The 25435-nt window shown below is 41.4% G+C and overlaps 1 protein-coding gene and 1 long non-coding RNA gene across 2 annotated transcripts in view; both read left to right on the forward strand.

Moving 5' to 3' along the window:
* The first annotated feature begins 3640 nt into the window (after nucleotides 1-3640).
* Nucleotides 3641-7123, forward strand: LOC149284989 (uncharacterized). Its single transcript, XR_016277806.1, has 3 exons — nucleotides 3641-3713; nucleotides 6049-6218; nucleotides 7068-7123. It is a non-coding gene; the product is annotated as an uncharacterized LOC149284989 (long non-coding RNA).
* Nucleotides 7124-9921: 2798 nt separating this feature from the next.
* The window catches only part of LOC149284990 (uncharacterized), a 71748-nt gene continuing 56234 nt past the window's right edge, over nucleotides 9922-25435 (forward strand). The window contains exon 1 of the mRNA XM_089495915.1: nucleotides 9922-10621. Coding sequence (XP_089352041.1) covers nucleotides 9935-10621 — 687 coding nt within the window. The 5' untranslated portion in view covers nucleotides 9922-9934. The remainder of the gene's footprint in view (nucleotides 10622-25435) is intronic.

The raw sequence follows: 25435 nt of genomic DNA on the forward strand, positions 1-25435 counted from the left end.
AAGACAAAATGGTCGCCAGAACACAAACTGGCTGCTGGAAAACAAAATGGCCCAGAACACAAAATGGCTGCTTGAAGACAAAATGGCCACCAGAACACAAAATGGCTGCTTAAAGACAAAATGGTCGCCAGAACACAAACTGGCTGCTGGAAAACAAAATGGCCCAGAACACAAAATGGCTGCTTGAAGACAAAATGGCCACCAGAACACAAAATGGCTGCTTAAAGACAAAATGGTCACCAGAACACAAACTGGATGCCTCTGCCTCAGAATGACTGGGGGTGGGGTTGGCATTAATGATTATTAAGGTCTGGTGGCAGCTCCATCCTCTCCCCCGCAGGCCTGATAATATCATCATCATCATCACCACCTCCAGCACCATTGCTACTGCGTGAGAGCCACCATTAAAAGCATTAAAAGTCCCTTGTGGGGAGCCCCAGTCTCCCACCTTCAGAGAGAGTGGGCCATGCCTAGAAAGACTGCTGGACCTCCTTCCTCCCCACCTTAATGGCAGTGGACAAAGAAAAGCAGCAGCAGTAGGCCCAAGCCAGGCCCAGCCAGACCTCAGTGCAGCAGTGAAGCCTAGTGGTTTCAGGCCTTGTCTCTCTGCTGCCCCTCCACTCACCTTGCTCCTTCCTCCCTCTCTATCTGGCTCTTTCTCTCTCTTACACTCTGCTCCTGTCTGTCTCTTTCTCCCTCTGACACTCTACTCCTCACTCACTCTTCTGCGCGCTGAGCTAAATAGAGAAGCAGAAGCTCCTCCTCTTCTTGAGGCTGGCCAATGGAGGCAGAGCAGCTGGAAGACCCAGTCCACTGCCCCAGACTCACATTTTGTTTTCGGCAGCCATTTTGTGTTCTGGTGGCCATTTTGTTTTCCGGCATCCATTTTGTGTTCTGGCAGGCATTTTGTGTGCTGCTTGTGACTGTGGGGAATGTTCCAGGGCCTTCTCTGAGGCCTCAGTGCTCAGAGGAAGCCTTTTGGTGCTGGAATAGGACTCTGGAGACCAGAGTTCGGATCTCGTTTGCTCAGCTTCAGAGGGTGGCAAAGGCAAAAAAAAACAAGGAGTTTTTAACAATGTGATTTCCAGTACTATATGTCTCAATCCTCCCTCCTTCTAAGGATCTCGTTTCACTGCCCTACCTGCCAGGATCTCCCCCCAACTCTAGGATTCTGTGCATTCTTGCATGGCAGAAGGGGGATGGACTGGATGGCCCTTTGTGGTCTAGGATTTTGGGTATTCCTGCATGGAAGAAGGAGACTGGACTGGATAGCCCTTCGTAGTCTAGGATTTTGGGTATTCCTGCATAGCACAAGGGGGCTGGACTGGATGGCCCTTGGAGGTCTGGGATTCTGTGTATTCCTGCATGCCAGAAGGAGGCTGGACTGGATGGCCCTTGGGGGGTCTAGGAGTCTGTATTCCTCCATGGCAGAAGGAGGCTGGACTGGATGGCACTTGGGGGTCTAGGAGTCTGTGTATTCCTGCATGGCAGAAGGAGGCTGGACTGGATGGCCCTTGGGGGATCATTTCCAATTTTAGGGCTCTCAGATTTTCTTCTCTTCCCATTTTATGGAAGGCAAATGACTTTGCTTCAAACTCAGTTGGCACTAATTAAAGCAGTGTGTCCTAACCCCATTTGGAACTTTCGGCCCCCGCCTTCCCCACTTCAGCCTCTCTAGACCAAAAGAACTCTGCAGAACTTAAAAGCCTCCATCTTATTCTAGGCTCAGAAGTGGTTAATAAAGGAGGTCCTTTGCAGTCCAAGCCTCTGGCCACCCTCTTTGGGGTCCCTTCTGACTTTGCAGTCCTTTGATCTTGCATTAGGGATTCCCTAAAGGCCTCCATCTGACAAGTGCTGAGGCAGAGGCAGCCATTTTGTGTTCCGGCTGCCATTTTGTGCTGCTTCTGACTGTGGGGGGAATAATATTCCAGAACCTTCTCTGAAGCCTCAGTTGAACAGAGGCTCCTCTTTCTCTCCTGAGGCTCCAGAGTCAGAAGGAGGCCAGGCTCCTTGGGCCAAAAGGGAGTCAATGTGTTTCTTGGTGTGTCTTTTGTGTCTCTTTCCAGAGAGGGGTTTCTTATACAGAAATGGGGAGGATGGTTTTAATAGAAGCCTTGTTATTCTTCACAAACATTGGGCTTTGGCTTCTAAGAGGAGGCCAAAAGTAGTTCCTTTGGGAGGTTTAAAAAATCTCCTCCCTTTTTTTATTAAGAGATTTGCAGGCAAGAAGGAAGGAGGCAGACCAGACCATCTCATATTTCCAAGAATGAAACAAACAAACAAATAAACAAGAAGAACAAAAATAAGGATCAGACAGAAAAACAAACTGCTTATCTTTTAAAAAGTAAAACAATTTTTAAGGGTAAAAATCAGCCTTTGGTGTTTCTACACTTTTACAACTGACTCAGGCTGTATCTCCACTTAAGAAATAATTCAGTTTGAAACCGCTTTAACTTTCCTGGCTCCATCCAGTGTAATCCTGGGATTTGTAGTTTGTTGCAACACTAGAGCTCTCTGGCAGAGAAGGCTAAGTGTCACAAAGGAAAAATCCCAGATTCCATAGCAATGAGAGGTTGAAGCCATGTCAAAGTCCCTTATTTCTGCAGGACCTCCTTTCCATTCTTCCCCTCAGTCTCTCTCTCTCCCTGAAGGTCTCAAACTGCCAACTGCCAAGCGCTGAGGCAGAGGCAGCCATTTTGTGTTCTGGCGGCCATTTTGTGCTGCTTTTGTCTGTGGGGAATAATGTTCCAGAACTTTCTCTGAAGCCTCAGTTGAACAGAGGCCTCTCTTTTTCTCCTGAGGCTCCAGAGACAGAAGGAGGCCAGGCTCCTTGGGCCAAAACGGAGGAAGTGTGTCCCTTTGTGTATCTTTTGTGTCTCTTTTCAGAGAGGGTTTTCTTATTACACAGCTCTGCTCCTTCTGGGGAACATGGGTTTTAAAAAGGATCAGAAATAGGGAGGATAGTTTTAATACAAGCCTTATTCTTCTTCTTCACAAACATTGGGCTTTGAGTACTATCCCAGTTTTTAATAACTGTTTCAATAACTGTCCAGTAATTTAATGGTATTTTATTTTGGATGGGAGTGTTAGGGTTAGTGTTTGGGAGATCATGAAACATGTTTTTATTGTATTGAATGGATATTTTTATTGTAAGCTGCTAAAAGGTGGCCATTCTTGTGTAGTAATTGTCTTGTGATAAACTCCCACAACAGCCTTGTAAGGTAGACTTCATAGGCTCCTAGAGCTGGAAGGGAGCCCCAAGGGCCAAACAGTCAGACCCATTCTGCCCTCCAAGTCCTCCGAAGAGATGGCCATCCAGCCAGAGACTCCTCCAATGCTCTTTGAGGTAGCGTCTCCCATAGCTTTGCTCAGAGGTCATGGGGCCCACAGTCCCATGGGAACCAGTCCTTGCCCCCCACTTTGGGAAAGGAGAACCCCTCAGCCCACTGGACTATTTACTACCAGGAGTTACTATGACTGTGACACAGAGGAGTTTCCTAGGCATTGTCACCTTCTGCCCTCCATGGCCATTGGCACTGACCTTTCCCCATTGCCTTCCCTCCCTCAGCCCTTGGACCTCCTCCTCCTTCGCACTCAGAGCAACCCTTCTCTACGGCTGAGGAGACGGCCTCTGACCCGGGGAAGCTCCGGCCATAAAGGACCGAAGGAGAGCCCTTTCTGGGGCTGCAGGAATCAGGGTCTTTGTACTGAAGGTAGGCCTTTATTCCTGGAGCTGAAAGAGGACCTTTGTTTAAATGTTTCAGTCCAGGATTGTGTGGAAGGATTGCAGCTGAGAGACTGAGCCCATGCTTTGCAGGCATAAAGCCCCAAATTCAGTCTTTGGCAGCATTGTCTTCCCAGAAGGTGGAAGTGAGATTTCCAGACCCCAGACACACAGTGCGCCAGTGAGTCCGTTTTATGGGGACTGTGTGTATGTGTTGTTTACTAGAGCTTTGTGAGATATTTGTTTCAATGTGTTTATATAATGAATTTACATAGGTCTTCACTTCCTAAAAATGAGCATAGTCCAAGATGCAATCTTTACTCATAAACCTATACATTTATAGATTTTTGTTGTATAAGTGCAACATATTCAGCAGTGTGCATCTTTTTAAAAAATATACAAGGAAAAGTGAAGAAATTGTGATTTTGACAATAGATCCATTCAGAAACAATGCAAAGAAATGTACATGCCTCAATGTCTGTATGTCTTTAGCAAGCAGAGGGAGGAGGTACATACTTCATGCTCCTGCTATGAGTGACACACACGAACACACAAATTTTGTAATTGTACATTTGTAAACTGCTTTGATCTTTTTGAAAAGGTGGTATATAAATAAATTTATTATTATTATATTATAAACACAGCAGTTAAGCTCAGAGATTTGTCTCATTTGTAAAAATGAAATGATTATTTTCACCAGTGTCTAAATGGGGAAGGGGGCGTAATGAGGGGAGGCCATTGATCAGATCATTGAAGAAATACAGGTCTTATCCAGCCCAGGGACCGGAGTTTCTCCATCTGGGATATAAATCGTAGAATCATAGAATCCTAGAGTTGGAGGAGACCTCAAGGGCCATCCAGTACAACCCCATTCTGCCATGCAGGAAATCTCAATCAAAGCATCTCTGACAGATGGCCATCCAGCCTCTGCTTAAGGCCTGAAAGGAAGGAGACTCAAATGCACTCCAAGGAGGGAGTGTGTTCCACTCTCGAACAGCCCTTACTGTCAGGAAGTTCCTCTTAATGTTGAGGTGGAATCTCTTTTCCTGGAGCTTGCATCCATTGTTCTGGGTCCTGTTCTCTGGAGCAGCAGAAAACAAGCTTGCTCCCTCCTCAATATGTCATCCCTTCAAAATTTTAAACATAGCTATCATATCACCTCTTAACCTTCTCTTCTCCAGGCTAAACAACCCTAGCTTCCTAAGTCATTCCTCATAAGGCATGGTTTCCAAATTCTTCACCATTTTAGTTGCCCTCCTTTGGACGAGCTCCAGTTTCTCAATGTTCTTTTTTAACTGTGCCTAGAACTGGACAAAATATTCCAGGTGGGGCCTGAGAGAGCAGAATAGAGAGGCACTGTTACTTCCCTTGATTTAAGATTTATTTAAGTACTTATATCCCGCCCTTCAGCCCTAATGGCTCTCGGAGAGGCTTACAATTATTATTTTTAATCAGACAGTTCCCTGCCCTCAGGCTTACAATCTAAAAGACACGAAACAAAAGGAGAAGGGAATGGTGGATGGAAAGGGGATGAAGTCCAGTGGTTCTTCTCTCCCTCTGAGGCCTGGACCAAGGCAGATGGATTGGAGGGGGGGGGGCTCTCCCTTCTTCCAGGCTAGCCCTGATGGAGTTCGACCTGCCTGGTGAACTCCCTCTCAGGCCGGCGGATGACAGTTATGGAGGGCGGAGTCGCCTTCCTTCTGGCTAGCCCTGATGGAGTTGGACCTGCCTGGTGAACTCCCTCTCAGGCCGGCGGATGACAGTTATGGAGGGCGGAGTCTCCTTCCTTCTGGCTAGCCCTGATGGAGTTGGACCTGCCTGGTGAACTCCCTCTCAGGCCGGCGGATGACAGTTATGGAGGGCGGAGTCTCCTTCCTTCCAGCTAGCCCTGATGGAGTTGGACCTGCCTGGTGAACTCCCTCTCAGGCCGGCGGATGACAGTTATGGAGGGCGGAGGCTCCTTCCTTCAGGCTAGCCCTGATGGAGCTGGACCTGCCTGATGAACTCCCTCTCAGGCCGGCGGATGGCAGATTTAGACACTATATTTCTATTAATGCAGCCCAAAATTGCTTGTTTGCAAGAATGACAAGGGGATACTTGTCAAAGGCCTTACTGAAATCAAGATATACTATATCCACAGCATTACCTTCATCTACCAGGATCATCTATGGAGATTAGATTTGTCTGGCATGATACCCACCTCTGCATCAGCCCAAAAGAGGCATATGTCACCTGCGTATGTCACCAGCAGGATGCTGTTCTCTGTGTCTGAGTGCTGCAGGGTTTCTTGCCAAACCAAGCCTAACCTTGGTCCCTTTTCTCAGGACCTTCATCTCGGCCTCATTCTACACGGCTTTGGGCCCTCTCTTTCTGGAAGTGACCAAAGGACAGGACCACCAGGAACCCCCCCGCAGACCTGATGGCCAACAGAGAGGCCAACTGGAGGGAGTTGGGCTCCAAGAGAAAGAGGCTGCCTAAGTACAACAGCTCTTTGGTGAGTCACTATCCTATTAGCTTCATCTGGGTCACTGCTGGGCCAATTTATGAAATGAATGAAATACAATACTATCCGAGTTTGGCAGACACAGTCCTGGTTAATCCTCTGTCACCCCATTATTTGGGGGGCTTTTAAAATGTCCTGGTTTCTCTCTCCTCCTCCCACTTTCCCCCTTCTTCAGCTGACTCCAATTTCTGCATAATGAATGCCAAGGAGTTTGCACCCCATCAACTCAAAAGTGGGGAGAGGAGAAGAAAGAAGGGGGCAGGGACATGTCCTTGCTAGGAGTCTGAGGCAAAAGCGAAGTGCTGTGCCCTTCCCCACTTGTGTGATCTTCCTCATAAACAACTTGGACCATCTTCACCACTTTCTGGCGTTGCTTCTCCACATGTGTCTTGATTTTCCATCTGTGAAATGTTGGGAATATGGGAGAATGTTTCTGGATCTAAATTGGGGGTGGCCCCCTGGCCCTCAAGCCCACAATGCTCCCCAGAATTGCTTTTTAGAAATGACATTTGCCTCTGAAATTTGGCAACAAATGGCTAAATGCACAATAATCTTTGGAAGCCAAATGTACTATACGTGTTGGGATAGTCAGTATCCTAATCGACCATCAATATCCCAGCCATGGTCTAAATTATATTGTTGATTATATTGTATATTACATTGAAAGAATTCGAGACAAACTGGATCTCAAAGGCAGTAGCTTTTCTCTTGCTAACAGAATTTAAAGTTTATTTCCTGGACAAAATTCTGAGGTGATCAAATAATTTTTGGGAAGCATCATGTGCTTCTCCCTCCCCTTTTACTAGTCATTCTCTGGATGAGGGCTATTTTCTATTGCAGGTGACCTTTGCGGATGTGGCAGTATATTTCACTGAGGACGAATGGAAACTGTTGACGAAGAAGCAAAGACTTATGTACAAAGATGTGATGATGGAGAATTACAAGAATGTGGCCTCTGTGGGTAAGGAAGCTGAATTCATTGCCCTTACTATGAAGACTGAGGGCCCTTTCATTCTACATTATCATGGCACTATGATTCCATTTTAGAATTATAGAATCATAGAGCTGGAATAGACCAGAAGGACCATCTGGTTCAACCCCTTGCCATGCAGGAAACACATAGAAAGCATCCCCAACAGATGGCCACCCAGCCTTTGTTTAAAGGCCTTTACAGACCTTCAAAGAAGGAGAACTTTAACAATTAATAATAATAATAACAACGAGATGCCACCATGCTCTGAGGGGGTCTATTCCACTGTGGCATAGCTCTTACTTTCAGGAAGTTCATTCTAAAGTTTAGGTAGAACCTCTTTTCCTGTGGCTTCTGACCATTGTTCTATGTCCTTTGCTCTAGAGTAGGGTTGCCATATTCTTCTTGGGCTAAACCGGGGTGGGGTGGACGCCCCCCCTTCCCAGCCTTGCAATCAATCAGAGAGGCTTCCGGTGGCAGAACATCCGGTCACAATGACCGCTGGGGCTTGTAATCAAGGTGGGTTCCTATTGGCGACTACAAGCCCCAGCGGCCATTGCGACCGGAGGTCCCTCCCCCAGACGCCTCTCTGATTGGTTGTGAGGCTGGGAAGGGGCAGGGCATCCTGGAACTACAGGTCCCATTGGCCTTTGCGGCTGGAGGTCTTGCCTCTTTACCCATCCAGAAGCCTCTCTAATTGGCTGTGAGGCCGGGAAGGGGAGGGACATCCGGCCGTGCTTCCAAGGGCCAGGAAGAAGGCCAAAAATGGAGGAGGTTAGTGGGCTGGAGGACAAGGGCGGCAGGCTGGAGGACAGGAGGCCAAAACCCAGGATTGTCCCACCTAAATTCGTGACATAGCGACCCTACTCTAGAGCAGCAGAAACCAAGCTTGCTCTATCCTCAGTAACTCTTCAAATAGTTGAACAGGTCTAACATATCCACTCTTAACCTTCTCTTCTCCAGGCTAAACATTCCCAGCTCCCTAAACCACTCCTCATAGGGCTTGATGGTTTCCAGACCCTTCACCATTTTCATTGCTCTCCTTTGGATAGACTCCAGTTTCTCAACATCCTTTTTGAATTATGGTGACCAGAAGTGGACACAGTATTCCAAGAGAGGGCCTGACCAAAGCAGAATAGAGTTGCACTATTACTTCCCTTCATCTATAACATAGAATCATAGAGCTGAAAGAAATTAGCTTATCTGAAAGGAGATATATAGTTTGGTTGGGGCAAGAGCGACCTCAGGATTCATCCCAACTATACCACGCCTGGAAGCCCACAGAACTGCAAAGGCATTTGAAATAGGTTTTTATGTTTTATTTAGGTGAAAAGCAAAATACACACACACACATAAGCATTCACACACAAGAACTAGATAACAGGTGGAAGTGGTGAAGAGATGTAAGACTTTCATAATGGTAATACTTTACCTAGGTGGATCTTGGATTCCAATTGCTGAGGGTTTGAAATGGGAAGAGAAGTCAGGAGCTCCTGCGACAAATGGGTTTGGCGAGTGCACTGAGGTGCTTAGCCATGTAAACCGATTCTTTGTCTGTCTGTAATTGGACTGACGTCAAAGAACAGCCAGTCAGGGCAGATATATATATATATAGAGAGAGAGAGAGAGAGAGAGAGAGAGAAAGAGAGAGAGAGAGAGAGAGAGTGACTGGAATTGTTGCTTGAGGGCAACAAGGTTTAAATTGCTTTAGAATGTTTCCTGGGGGGAAGAATTGTCTGAAACCAAATTGAATGCAATGGGAGCTTGGTGTAAATATCTCAAACAAAAAGGATTAGCACAGGGCTCTCAGGTCCTTCTTGGCTCTGAATTCTGATCACATTCATGAGCCAATATACAGCACAATCTGAGGGTGACGCTCTCAGATGCAGCTCAACAATAACATAGCAGAGTACGGAAGCAAATATCCAGATATAGATATTGGCAATGCACTGACCACTTTTCACACTTAAAACTAAGTCACAAACACAGTTGATTTCATTGAAATCCTTGGGTGTTCTCTATCTTGAGTTACAAATATTTGCAAGCTCTCCTCTCCAACTTCCATGAACTTCATCATCTCTTATACACACAACTACAATCCAATCGACATCAGTCTGCATGTGAGCTATATACTGTATTGGCTGTGAGTCATATCCTGGTGCCAAACAGCATGAAGTGACCTCTGCAGTTAGCTTGCATCATGCCATGCCCTCTAACTCAGCACTCTATGGCAGTCTCACAGGATATGATGCCACCTATCAATCAAAGTATTTTTGCACATGTTTCATGGAATATTGTTTCAACAGTCCTTTGATTATCTGCTTCCACTGATTCCCTCAAGGCAGTCCCCATCCAGTCTCTTCTTTGCTAGCTATGAGTAAGGATACAATCATTCCATGGATTTAGGAGCATAAGCAGCAGAGTCATGCTTGGGTTCCTCACAGCAACTTTATTAATTTAAACTCAAATAAAGACGGGTTAATGTGGGCTAAATCATGGGGTAACACCCTCTTCTCTTAACTCTGATTTTCAGTCTTATCTATTATTGTCCTTCTTTACAGAAGAACATTTGAGTCATCAGAGAGTCTACACAGCAAAGAAGTCACATAAATGCCAGCATTGTGGGAAATGTTTTTCTTGGAAGTCACACCTAGTGACACATCAGAGAGTCCACACAGGAGAGAAGCCATACAAATGCCAGCATTGTGGGAAAGGTTTTTCTCAGAAGTCAATCCTAATGATACATCAGAGAATCCACACAGGAGAGAAGCCATACAAATGCCAGCGTTGTGGGAAATGTTTTTCTTGTAAGTCACACGTAGTGTCACATCAGAGAGTCCACACAGGAGAGAAGCCATACAAATGCCAGCATTGTGGGAAAGGTTTTTATTTGAAGTCACACCTAGTGACACATCAGAGAGTCCACACAAGAGAGAAGCCATACAAATGCCAGCATTGTGGGAACTGTTTTTCTCAGAAGGCACACCTAGTGAAACATCAAAGAGTCCACACAGGAGAGAAGCCATACAAATGCCAGCACTGTGGCAACTGTTTTTCTCGACAGTCAAACCTACTGACACACCAGAGAATCCACACAGGAGAGAAGCCATACAAATGCCAGCATTGTGGGAACTGTTTTTCTTTGAAGGGACACTTAGTGAGACATAAAAGAGTCCACACAGGAGAGAAGCCATACAAATGCCAGGATTGTGGCAACTGTTTTTCTCGGCAGTCAAACCTACTGACACACCAGGGAATCCACACAGGACAGAAGCCATGCAAATGCCAGCATTGTGGGAAATGTTTTCATTCAAAGTCATACCTAATGACACATCAGAAAAGTCGCACTGGAGAGAAGCCATACAAGTGCCAGAATTGTGGGAAATGTTTTTCTCAGAAGTCAAACCTAGTAAGGCATATGAGAGTCCACACAGGGAAGAAGCCATACAAATCTCAGGAGTAAACTAACATTATTTTTGTGAATAAGTAATATAAAATAATTTAATTCAGTGTTGCTAAGAAAGCCCTTGTGATTTTGTTTGTAAGGTTTGTCTGTCCATATGTCTGTTTGTGTTTTAAAGTTGTATTTTGTTAAGTTTAGATTTTAATTGCTAATAGTATAAATAGTTGCTTTGGGTTGTAAATTTGGCTGAGGATTCTGGGTCATGGTTTAGGTTACCTAGATGGGGGGCTGGGATTTGTTGCAGTGGTCTAGAATAGTTATGAGAATGATAGCTTTTGCAGTGTGTGAGATGTTGGCTGAAGAAAGTTGGAGGCTCGTATTAATTGAAAGGGGGCTAGTTTCTGGGGATGACAAAGGGACCTTGTTACTTGTGGGGCAGAGACCGTGGGAATTGGAGGTGGGGGCTAGGTTTGGAAGAGGATGGAGTTTTAGGTTTTGGGTTTTAATGTATTGTTTGCTTGGAGTGGGCACTTCTGGCTGAAACGCTGAATTTCTGACTATGTGTTCTCAATAAAGTTCTTTGTTGCTTCAACACACTGGACTCTTAGATACACAGAAGTCCCGAATTTGCACAAAACTGTCCCTTTCTTCTCTCCTCAGTCCTCAGCTCCATTCCCAGCCATAAGAACAACAGAGGCAAACACACATACACACAAACATACAGGATACAGGCTTCCGGTTGGTGATGGCGCCGCTTTAGAGCAAACTTTCAGTGCTTGGCTGAGAGTTGCTTGCACCGCGTGGCTTTGAGCTGTCAAGAGGCATCGGAGACAGCTAATTATTGCATCCCTGTAAAGGGGAAACGCGGACGGGTCCTACAGGGGTCCGATGCCCACCCTTAAGGCAAGATAAACAACCAATTTGCCAAAAAGAGTGGAGGGGACCGAGGGACAAACCGCGACCACGCTGATGCTGCCAGAAGAGCTCACAGGCGCAGCCAACTATAAATAAACAGCAATCCACGGTAATCTTGAAAACCTTTGAGCTAAAACATTTACTTTTGACGTGATTCATTATCAGGGAAGAGATTCTCAACAGAGACATTATTATTTCTTGGTGATTCATCTTGGTTTAAAAGTAGCAGGTTACCATAAGTGCACCTTGTGATTTGGATTTACATACTGGAACTCTAATAAAGGAAAACTGAACTAATTGGAGATATCAGACAGAGAGGTGGGAAAGAAAAAAGAGGACTAACAATTGACTATATTAAAGTGTCCGGATTTTGGAAATTGGTAAAGAAAATAAGGAAGAGAAACGCTTTGGGACTTAAAGTGAATAAATGGAATAAGGGAGGACATTGAAGAAAAGACTGAGACCAATTGGACAAAGAGACTAATTCAGATTTAGAGTGGAGGACAACTTGACTGGTGGAGGAAAAATTGGACGGGGAACCCATAAAGGAGTGGACAAAGGAGCAGAACATAGAGAGACTGAGGCCCATTGCAAAGAATACACCGGGAAGGGGAGAGGACATCTGGAGACGTGGAGAAGAGGAAAAGGAGAGTGAAGCCAAGGGTCTGGGGAGAGGAGACACCGAAGCCAACGCCGAGACTGGATTGGAGGAGTGTGGAGGACAGCCGGAGAAGTAAAATAAATAAATACAACGGAGATTGGAGGGGGGAAAGTGGAGAAAAAGAAAAACAAAATCAAACTATAAAATCAGAGTGGTGAAGTGGGGAGAACAATTGGGGAAGGGAAGAGAAAACTGGCTAGACCCAGTGTGGAGGACGCAAAGTAGGTACTGTAGTTAAGATCTGTATGAGAAAGTTTGGAGGACAAGCGGAGATGCAGAAAGGGGCTTGATAGAAAATAGAGTACAAAGAAGGGGTTAAAACTGGGAGGAGAGAGTAGACTGGGCAGGCAAAAGAGAGGTTTGGAGGGCGTCTGGAATAGAGAAATAGAGAGGAAAGAGTGCAAAGTGAGCGGTGGTTGACTCTTTGGGAAGGAAAGGAGAGTGGAGATAGAGGGGGGAAAGATATTGTAAGAAAGGGCTAAAGAAAGACTTATCTAAAGTATTTGTAGAAAGAGTGGGAGGGGACGGAAGGAAGAGGGTGCTGTTGTTATTTTCACTCACCGGCTGAAGTTGTGTTTTAGATCCCATTTCCTTTCTTGCAAAGACCAGAAAAAGGAGAGGTATAAAAGATATAAAAGAACTGAATCTCCCTGTAGGAGTATATTAGAGATACCCTAAAGTAAAGAGCACTTTAAGGCTCTCTAAACATAAAGTCAAAGAAAGGTTTGGCCACTGATTAAAGAAGGTAGAGGGAAGGCAGGAAGAAAGACAAACACTTAACACAGTGACCCCTGGTGGTTTCGGAAAGCTATTAAAGAAATTTGTTTTAATACCATCTTATGCCCAGTCTGTATAGAGACATTGTAAACAGTTAAAAAACAATAATAAATTAAAAATAAATAAAATAAAATAAAATAAAATAAAAAATAAATAGAGAGTACCTTAGAAGTGCCTAGCCAGTCAAACCCCTTAGGGAATACAGGGAGAATTTAAAAAAAAATAAATAATAATTATAATAAAGAAGATGTCATCAGGAACAAGACAACAGCAGAAGATACAACAACAACAACAACTTCAGATACAAAGAAGACCATCTTTAGAACAACCCAAACTCCAAGACATGAACTCACTACTGCTTGAGGAAATAAGACAGATGAGGCAAGATATGAAAAGGGACAAGGAGGATTTGAGAATGGACATGAAAAGAGATAAGGAAGATTTAAAACAGGATATGGAGAGAATGAAAACAGAAATCAATCAAGGGATAAAAACAGAAATTGGTGAGATTAATCAAGCAATCAAAACAATTGTTTCAGATGTAAGACAGGTTAAAACAAAAATGAAAGTTATGGAAAAAAGAAATCAAGAACTGGAAGATAAATTGAAAGAGGAAATAGAAAAAAGGAAAGAATTACAAGAAGAAAGAATTATGTGGGATCAGAAAATGCGTGAAAGATGTCTGAAGATAAGAGGTCTACCTGAATTAGAAGGTGAAAAAATCTTCGAAAATATGACAGAAATATTGGCAGAATTTATCGGCAAGGATAGAGGAACTATGGAACAGGAACTGGACAAGGTTTTTCGTGTGAACTCGTGGGTGGCGAAGCAGAAGAAGCTGCCCAGAGACATTGTCATTTATTTCGTACGGACACAGATGAAAGAAACAATACTACAAAGGCACTTTGAAGCAAAACTGGTGGTAGACGACGTGGAATTACAATTATTAAAAGATGTCCCAGGTACGATCTTAAGGAAACGGAAAGATTATGTATTTTTAACAAAAATCCTAAGAGAAAACGAGATTCGTTATAGATGGGAGGCACCAGAGGGAATCTCATTTAGATACAGACAAAAAAGAGTGAGAGTTACCACAGTAAAAGAAGCAAAAGAATTTCTGGAAGAATTTCTGAAAGATTTGGAACAAGAAGAAGCAGAAGAGAGGAAAAAAGAGAAAAACAATCCAATCCTGTCAAACTTGCCAGTAGAAGAAGATATAAAAGAACCAGAATCAGACATTTTAAGTTCAGGAGAAAACGGAATAGAAGATGAATAGCAATATTAAACTAATTTCCTGGAACGTAAAAGGACTTAATAGTCCTCAGAAGAGAAAGAAAGTATATCATTATTTGAGGAAACTAAGATGTGATATAATATGTTTACAAGAAACAAAAATTAAAAAGAAAGATGAAAAATACTTAATTTGTAGTAAATTAGGAAAAGAATTTGTAGCGAGTGGGGATAAAAGAAAAAAAGGAGTAGTAATCTATGTCAATGAAAAAATAAAAGTTAAAGAGCTCTTTAAAGACCCGAAAGGACAATTTATAGGATTAGAATTAGACTATCAACAAGGAAAAATATTAATTGTAGGTGTATATGCGCCAACAGAAAATAAGGAAAAGTTTTTTCAAAATTTAAAAAAGAAGGTAATGCAATTTGATTATGAAAATGTAATAATGTTAGGGGATTGGAACGGGGTAATAGACCCTCAACAAGATAGAAAATCAGATAAACAAATAAAAAAGAACCAGGGCAAACTACCTAAAGCATTTTTTGAAATGAAAAGTATTCTAGCATTAATGGATATATGGAGGGAAAAATTTGGAACACAAAAGGATTATACATTCTATTCAGACCGTCATAAATCGTGGTCCAGGATTGATATGTTCCTGATTACATCTGCATTAGCACCAAAAATTAGTAAAATAGACACTCTTCCAAGGCTAATCTCGGATCACAGCCCTATAAGTATGGAAATAAAAGGAGGACATAGAGATTTTAATTGGAGGTTAGATGAAAATTTACTAAAGGATGAGAATATAATAAAGCAAGCAAAAGAAAACTTAGAATGGTTTTTTAAAGAGAATTTGAATAACGAAGTAGAGACAAGTGTAGTATGGGATACATCAAAGGCGGTTATGAGAGGCTTCTTCATACAAAAGAATAGTGAAAGAAGGAAAAAGAAAGGACTCAAAATGGAAAACATTATACGGGAAATAAGAAAGAAAGAAAAAGAACTCAAAAAAGAACCAAGTAACAAAAACTTAGTAGAAGATATAAATACCCTTCAAAAACAAATTTCATTAATAATGGCAGAGGAAATGGAAACGAAAATAAGATTTGCGAAACAAAAATATTTTGAATTAGGAAATAAACCCGGAAAATGGTTAGCTTGGAAATTAAAAAAGAAAAAAGAACAAAATACAATCTGGAAAATAAAAGAGGGCGGGAAAACATATGTAGAACAAAGTCAAATAAAAAAAGCATTTCAGCAATATTATGAAGAACTATTCTCAAAGAAATCAACAAAGAAAGAAAATATAGATCATTATTTAAAGAAGGAAAAGATCAAGCAGATTAGTGAAGAAGAAAAACTGGAATTAAATAAAAAGATAACAACAAAGGAAATTAAAAATATGATTGGAAAAATGAAAAAAGGGAAAACTCCAGGCCCTGATGGGTTAACTGCAATATATTATCAGAAATTAGAAGAAAAATTGATAGGACCTTTACAAATGGTAATGAATGAGATACTGCAAAATAAAATACCTAAATCTTGGAAAGAATCATATATAACTTTAATTCCAAAACAGGAAAAAGATTTAGAAAATCTTAAAAATTATAGACCAATATCACTTTTGAATCTGGATTATAAAATTTTCACAGGGATATTAGCAGAAAGATTGAAAAAAATTTTAAGTAACTGGATACATCAAGATCAATCGGGTTTCCTACCTAAAAGACAAATAAAAGATAATATAAGGATTATTATAGATATAATTGAATACTACGAAAAAAGACACGATAGACAAGCGGCACTAATATTTATTGACGCCGAAAAGGCATTTGACAATCTAAACTGGGAGTACATGATGGGTGTGTTAAAAGAGATGAAATTAGGTGAAAATTTTGTAAATTGGGTCCAATCAATTTATAGTCAACAAAATGCTAAATTATTAATTAACGGACAAAAAACCAAATCTATACAAATTGAAAAAGGAACTAGGCAAGGATGTCCACTATCACCATTATTATTCATAACTGCGTTAGAGGTACTAAATAATAAGATTAGAAATGAAAAGAAAATTACAGGCATAAAGATTAAAAATTCGGAATTTAAATTGAAAGCATATGCGGATGACTTGGTATTGGCACTGGCTAATCCTGTGGAGACTATACCTTTAGTATTTGAAATGATTAAAGAATTTGGCGAATTAGCAGGATTGAAAATTAATAAAAGTAAAACGAATATTTTGGCATTAAACATGAATAAAAGCGAAAAAGAAAAAATCCAGAGTATATCCGGTTGTGAAATAAAAGAAAAAATTAGATATTTAGGGATCCAAATAACTAAAAAAAACTCAGATTTGTTTAAGAACAATTATGAACAAGTTTGGAAAGAGATAAAGAAAGACCTACAACAATGGAATAACTTAAATATCTCCTGGCTAGGCAGGATTTCGACGGTGCAAATGAATGTAACTCCTAAACTACTTTTTCTATTTCAAACGATACCAATAATCATTAATGATAAACCATTTAAGATCTGGGAAAGGGATATAGCTAATTTCATCTGGAATAACAAGAAACCAAGGGTCAAAATGAAAGTACTACAAGATAAGAAAGAAAAAGGAGGATTAGGCCTACCAAATTTTAGGATGTATTATAAGGCATGTTGTTTAGACTGGGTAAGGGAGTGGATACAAATAAAAAATCACAAATTACTAGAACTTGAAGGGTTTGACAATATTTATGGGTGGCATGCGTACCTTATCTATGACAAAATTAAAGTGAACAAAAATTTCAACAACCACATGGTAAGAAAATCCCTTTTCAGAATATGGACGAAATACAAGCCACATATTATGCAAAAAATTCCCAGATGGACATCCATTAATGAGGCATTTTTTAGAAGAGAAAAAATGAAGGAAATGGATTGGATAACATATGATGATTTACTTAAGCAGGAAGTAGGAAAACATAGAGTAAAAACAATGGAAGAACTGATTGGAGAAGGGCTAAACTGCAACTGGTTCCTATATATGCAGATGGTGGAAAGATATAAATTAGACTCTAAAACACATCAGATTGAAAAAGAAGGGACACAGTTGGCAAAAATTTTAATTAATGAGGAGGAACACAGAATATCTAAATTATATAAATTTTTATTAAATCTAGAGATGGAAAATGAAACAATTAAACATTTTATGATAACCTGGGCACAAGATATAGGGAGACCAATAATGTTGGATGATTGGGAAAAAAATTGGAATAAAAGAATAAGATACACCCTCTGTGCTGATATAAAAGAAAATTATTATAAAACTCAATATAGATGGTACCTGACACCAGAAAAGCTATGCAAGATTAATAAAAATGGTAAACCAGATTGTTGGAACTGTAAAGGAAAAACTGGAACTTTTAAACACATGTGGTGGGAATGTAAAAAAGCGAAAGAATTTTGGAAAGAGATCCACATTGAAATAGAAAAAATCCTAAATATCAAAATAAAGAAAGATATGATTTTATTCCTATTAGGGATAATAACAGATACAAAGATAGAAAAGGAATATGGTAAAGTGATATTTTACCTGGTGACTGCAGCAAGAATGGTCTTTGCAAGAAAATGGAAGTGTAAAGAAACACCGGTAAAGGAGGAATGGTACAACAAGATATATGACATGATAATATCAGATAAATTAACATATTTACTCAGAAATGAAAATGTTAATGAGGTAGATAAACAATGGAGACCAGTACTGGATTATTTGATGGCACGAAAAGGAAGAGACTAACTCGATATCAGAATGCATAGTATGACCTTTGTATTAGTTATAGTTTTAAGAGATAAGATGTTTGATGAAATACTGATAATTGTCAAAAAAAAAAAAAAAGAAAGAAATCTATTGGAATATATGTACAAATAGATATTAATTAAAAGTAATAGGCTATTATGTGAAGTATAATAGAAAGTGAATAGATAGATAAATATATATTTATATATGCATAAAGGGAGAAGGGAAAGATATTCCATAAACATGATTAAAGAGTCGTAAGAGGAGTTAAAGGAAAGTCAAATAAATAATGTACAGTAGTATAAATATTTAGCTCAAAGGAAGGGAAGGAAAATTTTATGTTATTGTTTAGCTGTTAGGAGATGTTTGTAGTTTAGTCTGTTTTGTTGTTTGTTTTGTTTTTTTGGTTTTGTTAAGTTTGTTTTAATTAATTGTTATTTTTGATTTGTGGACATGTAAAGTTATTAGTGTTGTTTTTTTGTATAGAGTGTATTTTAATAATAAAAATTTAAATTTAAAAAAAAAAAAAAAAAAGTAGAGCCTTCCTTTCCTGCCTTTCGCTCCTGAATCCAGCTCTGCACCTTGGGCTCCATTGTGGTCTCCTTAAAAGAAGAAAGGAGGGAAGAAAGGGGAGGTCATTGAACCTCCAGCGCATACCTTCCTTTCCCGCAAAGGCCATAGCAGAATAAATAGCAGCAGTTAGGCCCTGGCAATCCCTGCGCATGCTGAGGAGGATCCTCGAGGGGGATGTTGCGGTCGGCCAGGACCAAAAGCCTAGGCGAGTCCAGCAGCAGCTCATAGACCAGTTGTGTCAGCTTGGCTAGGGAGTCTGTTAAGGAACGGGGCGGAAGTAAACCAACAGAATCGTCAGACTTTCCCTAGTCTTTAAGCTGAGGTAAATATATTTGATGTGGTCGATTATACGGATAGGTATCCTGCTCAAGGCAAGATTGTCTTTATGGACCAAAGACACTCCCCTTACCTGCTCACTGACTGAGAACCCGGCTGCTAAGGCCTGAGCCCCGGAAGCTGAGCTATCATCACCCAGCCAGGTCTCCATGATGAAACAAGCCAGGTCAGCCTCTTTGTCCATTATGAGATCATGGACAATGTGCGTTTTATTTTTGATTGACCTGGCATTATAAGTTTCTGTGGTTGGTTTGGTATGCTCTCCAGCCCTTTTGGGATAGCAGGGTGAATGGAAGGGGAGAGAGATATCTGTCAGGGTCCTAATTGCAGCCCCTCTTGCAACACAAAAAGCAATACTTTGAAAAAGGAACAGCTTTTATTGAAGAAGAAGTAATAAAAGTGACTTTTTTGTCAAGAATGAAAGAAAGTATAAGCATATCCCTTTTCTGACCATATGAATCCACCCCACTCCATTTACCAATCAAGCTAATTAATTGGATAACCCTTTCCCGCACAGTGTTCTCCTGCCCTTTTCTGTGCAGTGTCCTCCCATCTGGGATTCTGGCAGCTTTTCTTAAAGCAATTATGCTCTCATGTGCCTTTTCTCAACCACTGCACCTGTGGCCTTGGACCACAGAACTCAGCCACACAACACTTTTCATTAACATTATGTGGCTTAACAATATATATAGCTATCTAGAATATAAAACCCTAGCAATCTCCACATAATATGATACCATATGAAAATATAATAAGCACAAACCCAACATAATATATATATAGCAACATAATATAATATAAAAATACCATTAACTCTCTACGTTATTAACCCCCTCCTTTTACAAAGACCAGTCTTTTAAACTCAAGCCTATGTTAGAAGGATGGTTCCCACACTTTCCAATCCTAGCAAAGAACCACATTCTTTAGCCATGATCTCTCTACCTCTTTCTTGTATCTTCTATTAAAGGACGTATTTAAACATATTATTTTAACCCACCATAATTCCCATCTATTTTAACTCTAAACCTAAACCTTATGGCATGAATCCCTAAATGAAAAAATGCATGACATATTGTGACTTCAGTCTGATGCTCCTTTCCTGAATAATTGAGACAGTACTATTGTGACTTCAGGGTGGTGCTCTTTACCTGAAGGATTCAGACTGGCCCATTGTGACTTTATGCTGATGTTCCTTGCCTGAAGGATTGAGATGGGAGAATTGTCACTTCAGATTGGTGCTGTACATCTGAAGGATTGAGACTGGCCCATTGCGTGTCAGAACTAGTGTATAAGAGTTCTGTCATAAAGGGTAAAAATATTGGGGTTTGGTTATTAAAGTAGGAGTTATAGTTGTAGTTCATAGTAGGTAGTGTAGAGTGATGGGTTATAGAAAGCACGTCATGGAAAATGATAGAAGGACAGATGGAGTGGCTTTTAGATGAAGGAGGGTGTTTGGAGAGAGGGATGGGGTTGCAGCTGGAGACTGGTTATCAAGGAGGAGTGAAGCTGGCTTGGGAACACCGCTTTTCAAGGTGAGGCTGTCTGGGAGAAGGGAAGGGGAAGTATACACAACCTTGGCATCTATGCAACCTCCGCTTGTGTTGCTTAACTTGGGAATTGGGGGTTGGCTTAGGGAGGGGTTGAGTGGGTTAAGAAGGGAGCAAGTGCCTTTAGATTTCAGGCTTCGCAAAAAGGTGTTAATGGATGTTTCTGCCTGGATTCATCAATAAAGCTTCTTTTGTTTCAAATGAGTTTTATTTTTTGAGCAGAGGACTGACTCCAGATCTCACCGTTTGCAAAGTCTCACAGTTTTAACTCCAATGGAGACCCAGGAACAAGAAGAGTTCTTGGGGAACCTGGTGGTTCTGGAGAGCCCAGAGGTGGAGGAGCAGGTGCCTTCTTCAGAGGAACTAGGGCCAAGCCCAAGACTGGGAAACCTCGTGACGCTCACACCTCCCAGGCCACCACTGGAGGATTTGGGTTTCCGGCCCCAGACTGGGGAAAGGAAGGCCTTCGGGGGGGCAGAGTGACAGCCTGGGACCTGGCAGTGGGGGAGTCGCTTGATAGCCGCCCCAGCACAGAAGAACCCCAGGTAGACGTTTATCGAATGGAGGAAGACATAAAGGAATTGAAGGACCTTATGAAGTGTATGGTGTCCAATTTAAAGATGAGGAGGAGGAAGATGTCAGAGGCGAACCGAGGGCAGCTGATGCTCCTTGCCTGAAGCATTGGGACTCTCCCTTTGTGATCTCAGGCTGACTTTCATAGATGAGAAAGCTGGGCCAAGTCCATGACATACAATGGCCCAGTGAAACAATGTCCATGTTGTAGGAGCCAATGTTGCCTAGTGGTTTGAGCATAGTGGAACTATGACTTTGGAGATCAGGGTTTGAATCTCAGCTCCAACATGGAAACTCGCAGGATGACTGGGTCACACTCTCTCAGCCTTAGAGGAAGGCAATGGGAAACATTAAATATAGACATTTAAATTTTGTGATTGCTATGGTTGTTCTTATTGGGTTGTTGTTGTTATTGTTGTATATCTATACATTATGATTTTATGTAGATTATTCTTAGAAAAATAAATAAAAAATAGCCCCATTAAAATCAATCAGACACATGAGTCTTACCCAGCCCTCCTCCTATTGACATCTTTAGGAGTAATGAACTTGGGGCCAACCCTAGGACTCCAATCCTAGCCCCATTTTCTGTAAATTAAGGGGATGTACAGGCCGCCCCTTTTAGCGCCAGATTAGGGCCACAGCAAACACACTGCTTTTTGCAGCTCCTTTTTGCACTATGATAAGGCTACACCGTTGCCCTGATCTGGCCTTTCTATGGTGCAAAAAGGAGCTCCTTTCTGTGCCGGGGAAAAAGTGCCATATCCGCCAACAGTGTGGCTTTTCTGCACTCCTTTGGCACTGCGTCATCTGGATGTAGTGCTAGAGGAAAGCCGTGATGTCACCTGCTATGTGGTGCAGTGTGCAGCGTCACACCTGCTTGAAGGAAGAGTCAGGGAGTGCGCTGTGAAGACGCCATCTTCGCCCTCATGCCGGCTAAGGATGCTGGTCTGTACGCCCCGAAAGGCCCAGTGAACTGTCTTAGTCTTTCAGCATTCACAAGATTCTCTCTCTGAGGATTTGGAGGTGAGACTAATAATAGTAATAATAATAATATCAATAATTAATATCCTGCTTTCCAACGGATTTATTTTGAATTTTAGGGAAGGTTTAGGTTTGATTTGCCCTTAGCGCTGTTGAATTGTATTTTCGGTTGTCTGTGAAATGTGCATAAATGTGTACACATAAAATCACTTTGTATTTTCTGCAGGTGTAGAAAGAACCAAGATGCTTCCAAAGGAAGGGAGAGAAGAGAATCGACCCTCAATTCCTCCTTTGTGGAAGAAACTGGAGGAAAGGAGACCTCCAGAAAGGTTAGTGTCCAGACCTCCTTTTTTGTAGTGGAGCCATTGGGAATTTGACTGACTAGGATGCAATGGGGCTGTTATTTACAATCCTCTGTCATTCAGCGAAGGCTATTTTCTATTGCAGATTACCTTTTGAGATGTGGCAGTGTTCTTCACAGAGGAGGAATGGCCACTCTTGAGTCCAAAGAAGAAATTTCTGTACTAAGAGGTGATGATGGAAACCTATGAGAATGTGTCCTCTGTGGGTAAAGACCCATTGCCCTTCCTATAGAATGGGGGCAAGTGCTCTAGAAAGCTACATTGCATGAAACACTGGCTCCAATTTAATTTTTATAGCAACATCCTGTGAAATCATGGAATTTGTAGTTTGTAGTTTCTAGAACTGCCCACATTACACCGGTTCTTAAATCCCTCCACTGGCTGCCCATTAGTGTCTGGGAAAGATACAAGGTGTTGGTTGTAACCTTTAAAGCCCAAATGGCTTGGGTCCAGACTACTTTCAGGAGTGCCTTCTTCCACACAATCCTCCCTTCACTGGAAAAAGTCTCCTAAAGCCTAAGAAGACTAGATTGGCTACAACAACCCAGAGGACCTTTTCTTCTACAGTTTACACATTTTGTATTTTATTACTCTTTCTTGTAACCTGCCTTTATTACTTCAAGAAAAGGTGGGATTTAAAGAAATTATTATTATTATTATTATTACATTCACCCAGAGTTAGAGGGCATAAGAGTGGAGTGGAGCCATCACTGTTGTATATAATGGTGCAGAAATGCATCAGTCAAGAAGGAGATGACATTGTAGATTCTTTTCTGTGTATTAACTGTGCTTTGGATAGAGTAGAAGAATGTAAATTGAGTAACAGGATAGAAGTGTAGTAGTAAAGTAAATATGAAATAGAGAAAGAAAGGAAAGTTATGATACATGGTAAAGTATAGAATAAATTAGAAGTGAGGAAGCTGAAATAAGATCTTCTTCCTATTCTTCTAGAAGTGAGAAAGAAAGGGAGAAAGAAGATAGAGGTGGTAAAGTGAGAGTTAGGTATGTAGCTGAAGGTATGTGTAAGTGTAGAAGGGAGAGGATAGAGTTGGGTAGAGTGGAATGATGAGAAAGAGAGTGGTACAGTTGTGAAGGAGAGAGAGAAAGGAGGAGAGAGGCGGAAAGAATGAGAAAGAAGGTAGTAGGAAGGTAGGATGGCATGCGGTTTAAAGAATAGAGGAGGTAGGAAGGAGAAAAATGTGGATGGAAGAAGTAGATGGTAATAAGAACAAAAATAAGAACAAGTGTATGTTTGAATTGTAATTTTATTGATTGTATGGTTGTTCATTCTGAAAATAAAAAGAATTTGAACATTATTTACAGTTTGACCTCAGTATCTGCTGAGGTTTGGTTTCAGGACCCCACTTAGTAACCAAATCCGTGGATGTTCAAGTCCTATTACAAACAATGGGGTTGTAGTATGATGCGCCTTACATAAAATGGCAAAATCAAGGTTGGCTTTTTGGGGATATATTGAGATGCAGAGTCTGTGGATACTGAGAGCTGACTGTGAAATGTTGAAAAGCAGTTGAAATCATCCTATTAAGAGAAATGTAACCCATGTCATTGGACTCATGGAGAAGTGGTCAGATGGAACCAAGGAGAATGTGTTTCTTTGGTTGGTTTCCCTGGAAACAATTGGGGGTCTTGGCCAAGGAGGGAGTTGAGTCAGTTGAGGCTGAGAGAAGGAGGAGAGACCTCAGGACAAGAGCATTTCTCTGGGTTAGTTTGCCTGTTTCCTATTTTATGTTAGTGTTTTGAGTACTGTCTTTCTTACAGGGGAACCTACTCCTGCTTTGTGAAGGCATCACAAGTTGGACTGGTTGGTCTCACCTGAAAGCATCCTTCTTATTCATTCATTCCTATTGTACGTTCTTTGAACTGTATGGTTGTGTTATTTATTACATTTCATCCCACCTTTCTCCCTTGGATGGGTCTCAAGGTGGCTTAGGATACAAAATAAAGGTTAAACAAAAGCATTTCTTTAAAAAGAACACATGCTAGTAAAATAAGGATACTGCTATTCCTTTGGTTGGAAGTTCGTTCTCCAAGATCTGCAAGAGATAATCTACAAATGTTAACCGGGAGGGAAAGAAGACATTGGAGGACAATGGCTTGGAGTTATGTCACATAGACAGTAGTGAATTGAGACTTCCATGTTAGTGGGTTGGTGAATCTGCTCTGTCTTTCAGTCTGAGCTCTCTTTGGTGCTGACTCTATTTTGGAAATGGGCTCCAGCCCCATGGATGAAAACCTGGAGGAAATTCAATGCCCCAATAATATGGAAGTCAAAGTCTGACAAAGTTTACATGAACTGTGTGAAATGCGGTTTTTGTTTTGCAGTTGTCTGTCCTGAATTTCCCATCTCCACTAAATGACCCCAAGATCAAGCAAGAAGAGAGAAGGAGAAAACTGTATCTCCTTCCACTTTCTCAACTCCATTTAGAAATGTATGAACCTCTTCCATGGCCATGTTTAGTCACAGATTTGCTCCTTAAAAAACACAAGGCTTGTAATCTTTCACAGAAGACATATTATTTGGGAGGCAGTTCAAGAAAAATCCTACCAGGAAGGTGCCCTCAATTTCTTTTCTAGGCATATAGGCTGGTGGGCTTTTTCATCCACAGTTTTATGGTGGAGGTGGCCTATGACAAACCTCCTTTGAACACAGACAAATGAAGAACTGCCTTCAACTTGACCACTAGCGAACCTGTTAAACGTTCACATGATGAAGAGAGTTCTGCCTGATATATCCTATGATGATTCTCCTGAGTTTCACTTAATTTGCTCAGGTAAAATTGTATTTATTTGTTAGACTGTTCTTATACAGTTCCCCAGACAAAAGGAGAAAGGTCCCTCCACAAAATTTTCTGGCCTTAAGATGAATGAGAAAGGCATCATGAGAAATGGAGAAGAGGTGGCGATTGTGAACCAGACAATTCTTTCTGACCCAGAGGAAGGGAGCCAAGTGAGTCTGGGACACTTTTATGCAATAGGTTCTTGGCCTTAGGAGAAAAGCCCCAATATGGAAAAGGGGCACCAGCTCATCTTTCTACTCTTTGCTCAAATGGACAGGTTTTCTCTGACTGACG

The sequence above is a fragment of the Sceloporus occidentalis genome, unplaced genomic scaffold (assembly GCF_023333645.1).
Source record: "Sceloporus occidentalis isolate IW3139 unplaced genomic scaffold, rSceOcc1.0.p SCAF_86, whole genome shotgun sequence".
NCBI lineage: Eukaryota > Metazoa > Chordata > Lepidosauria > Squamata > Phrynosomatidae > Sceloporus > Sceloporus occidentalis.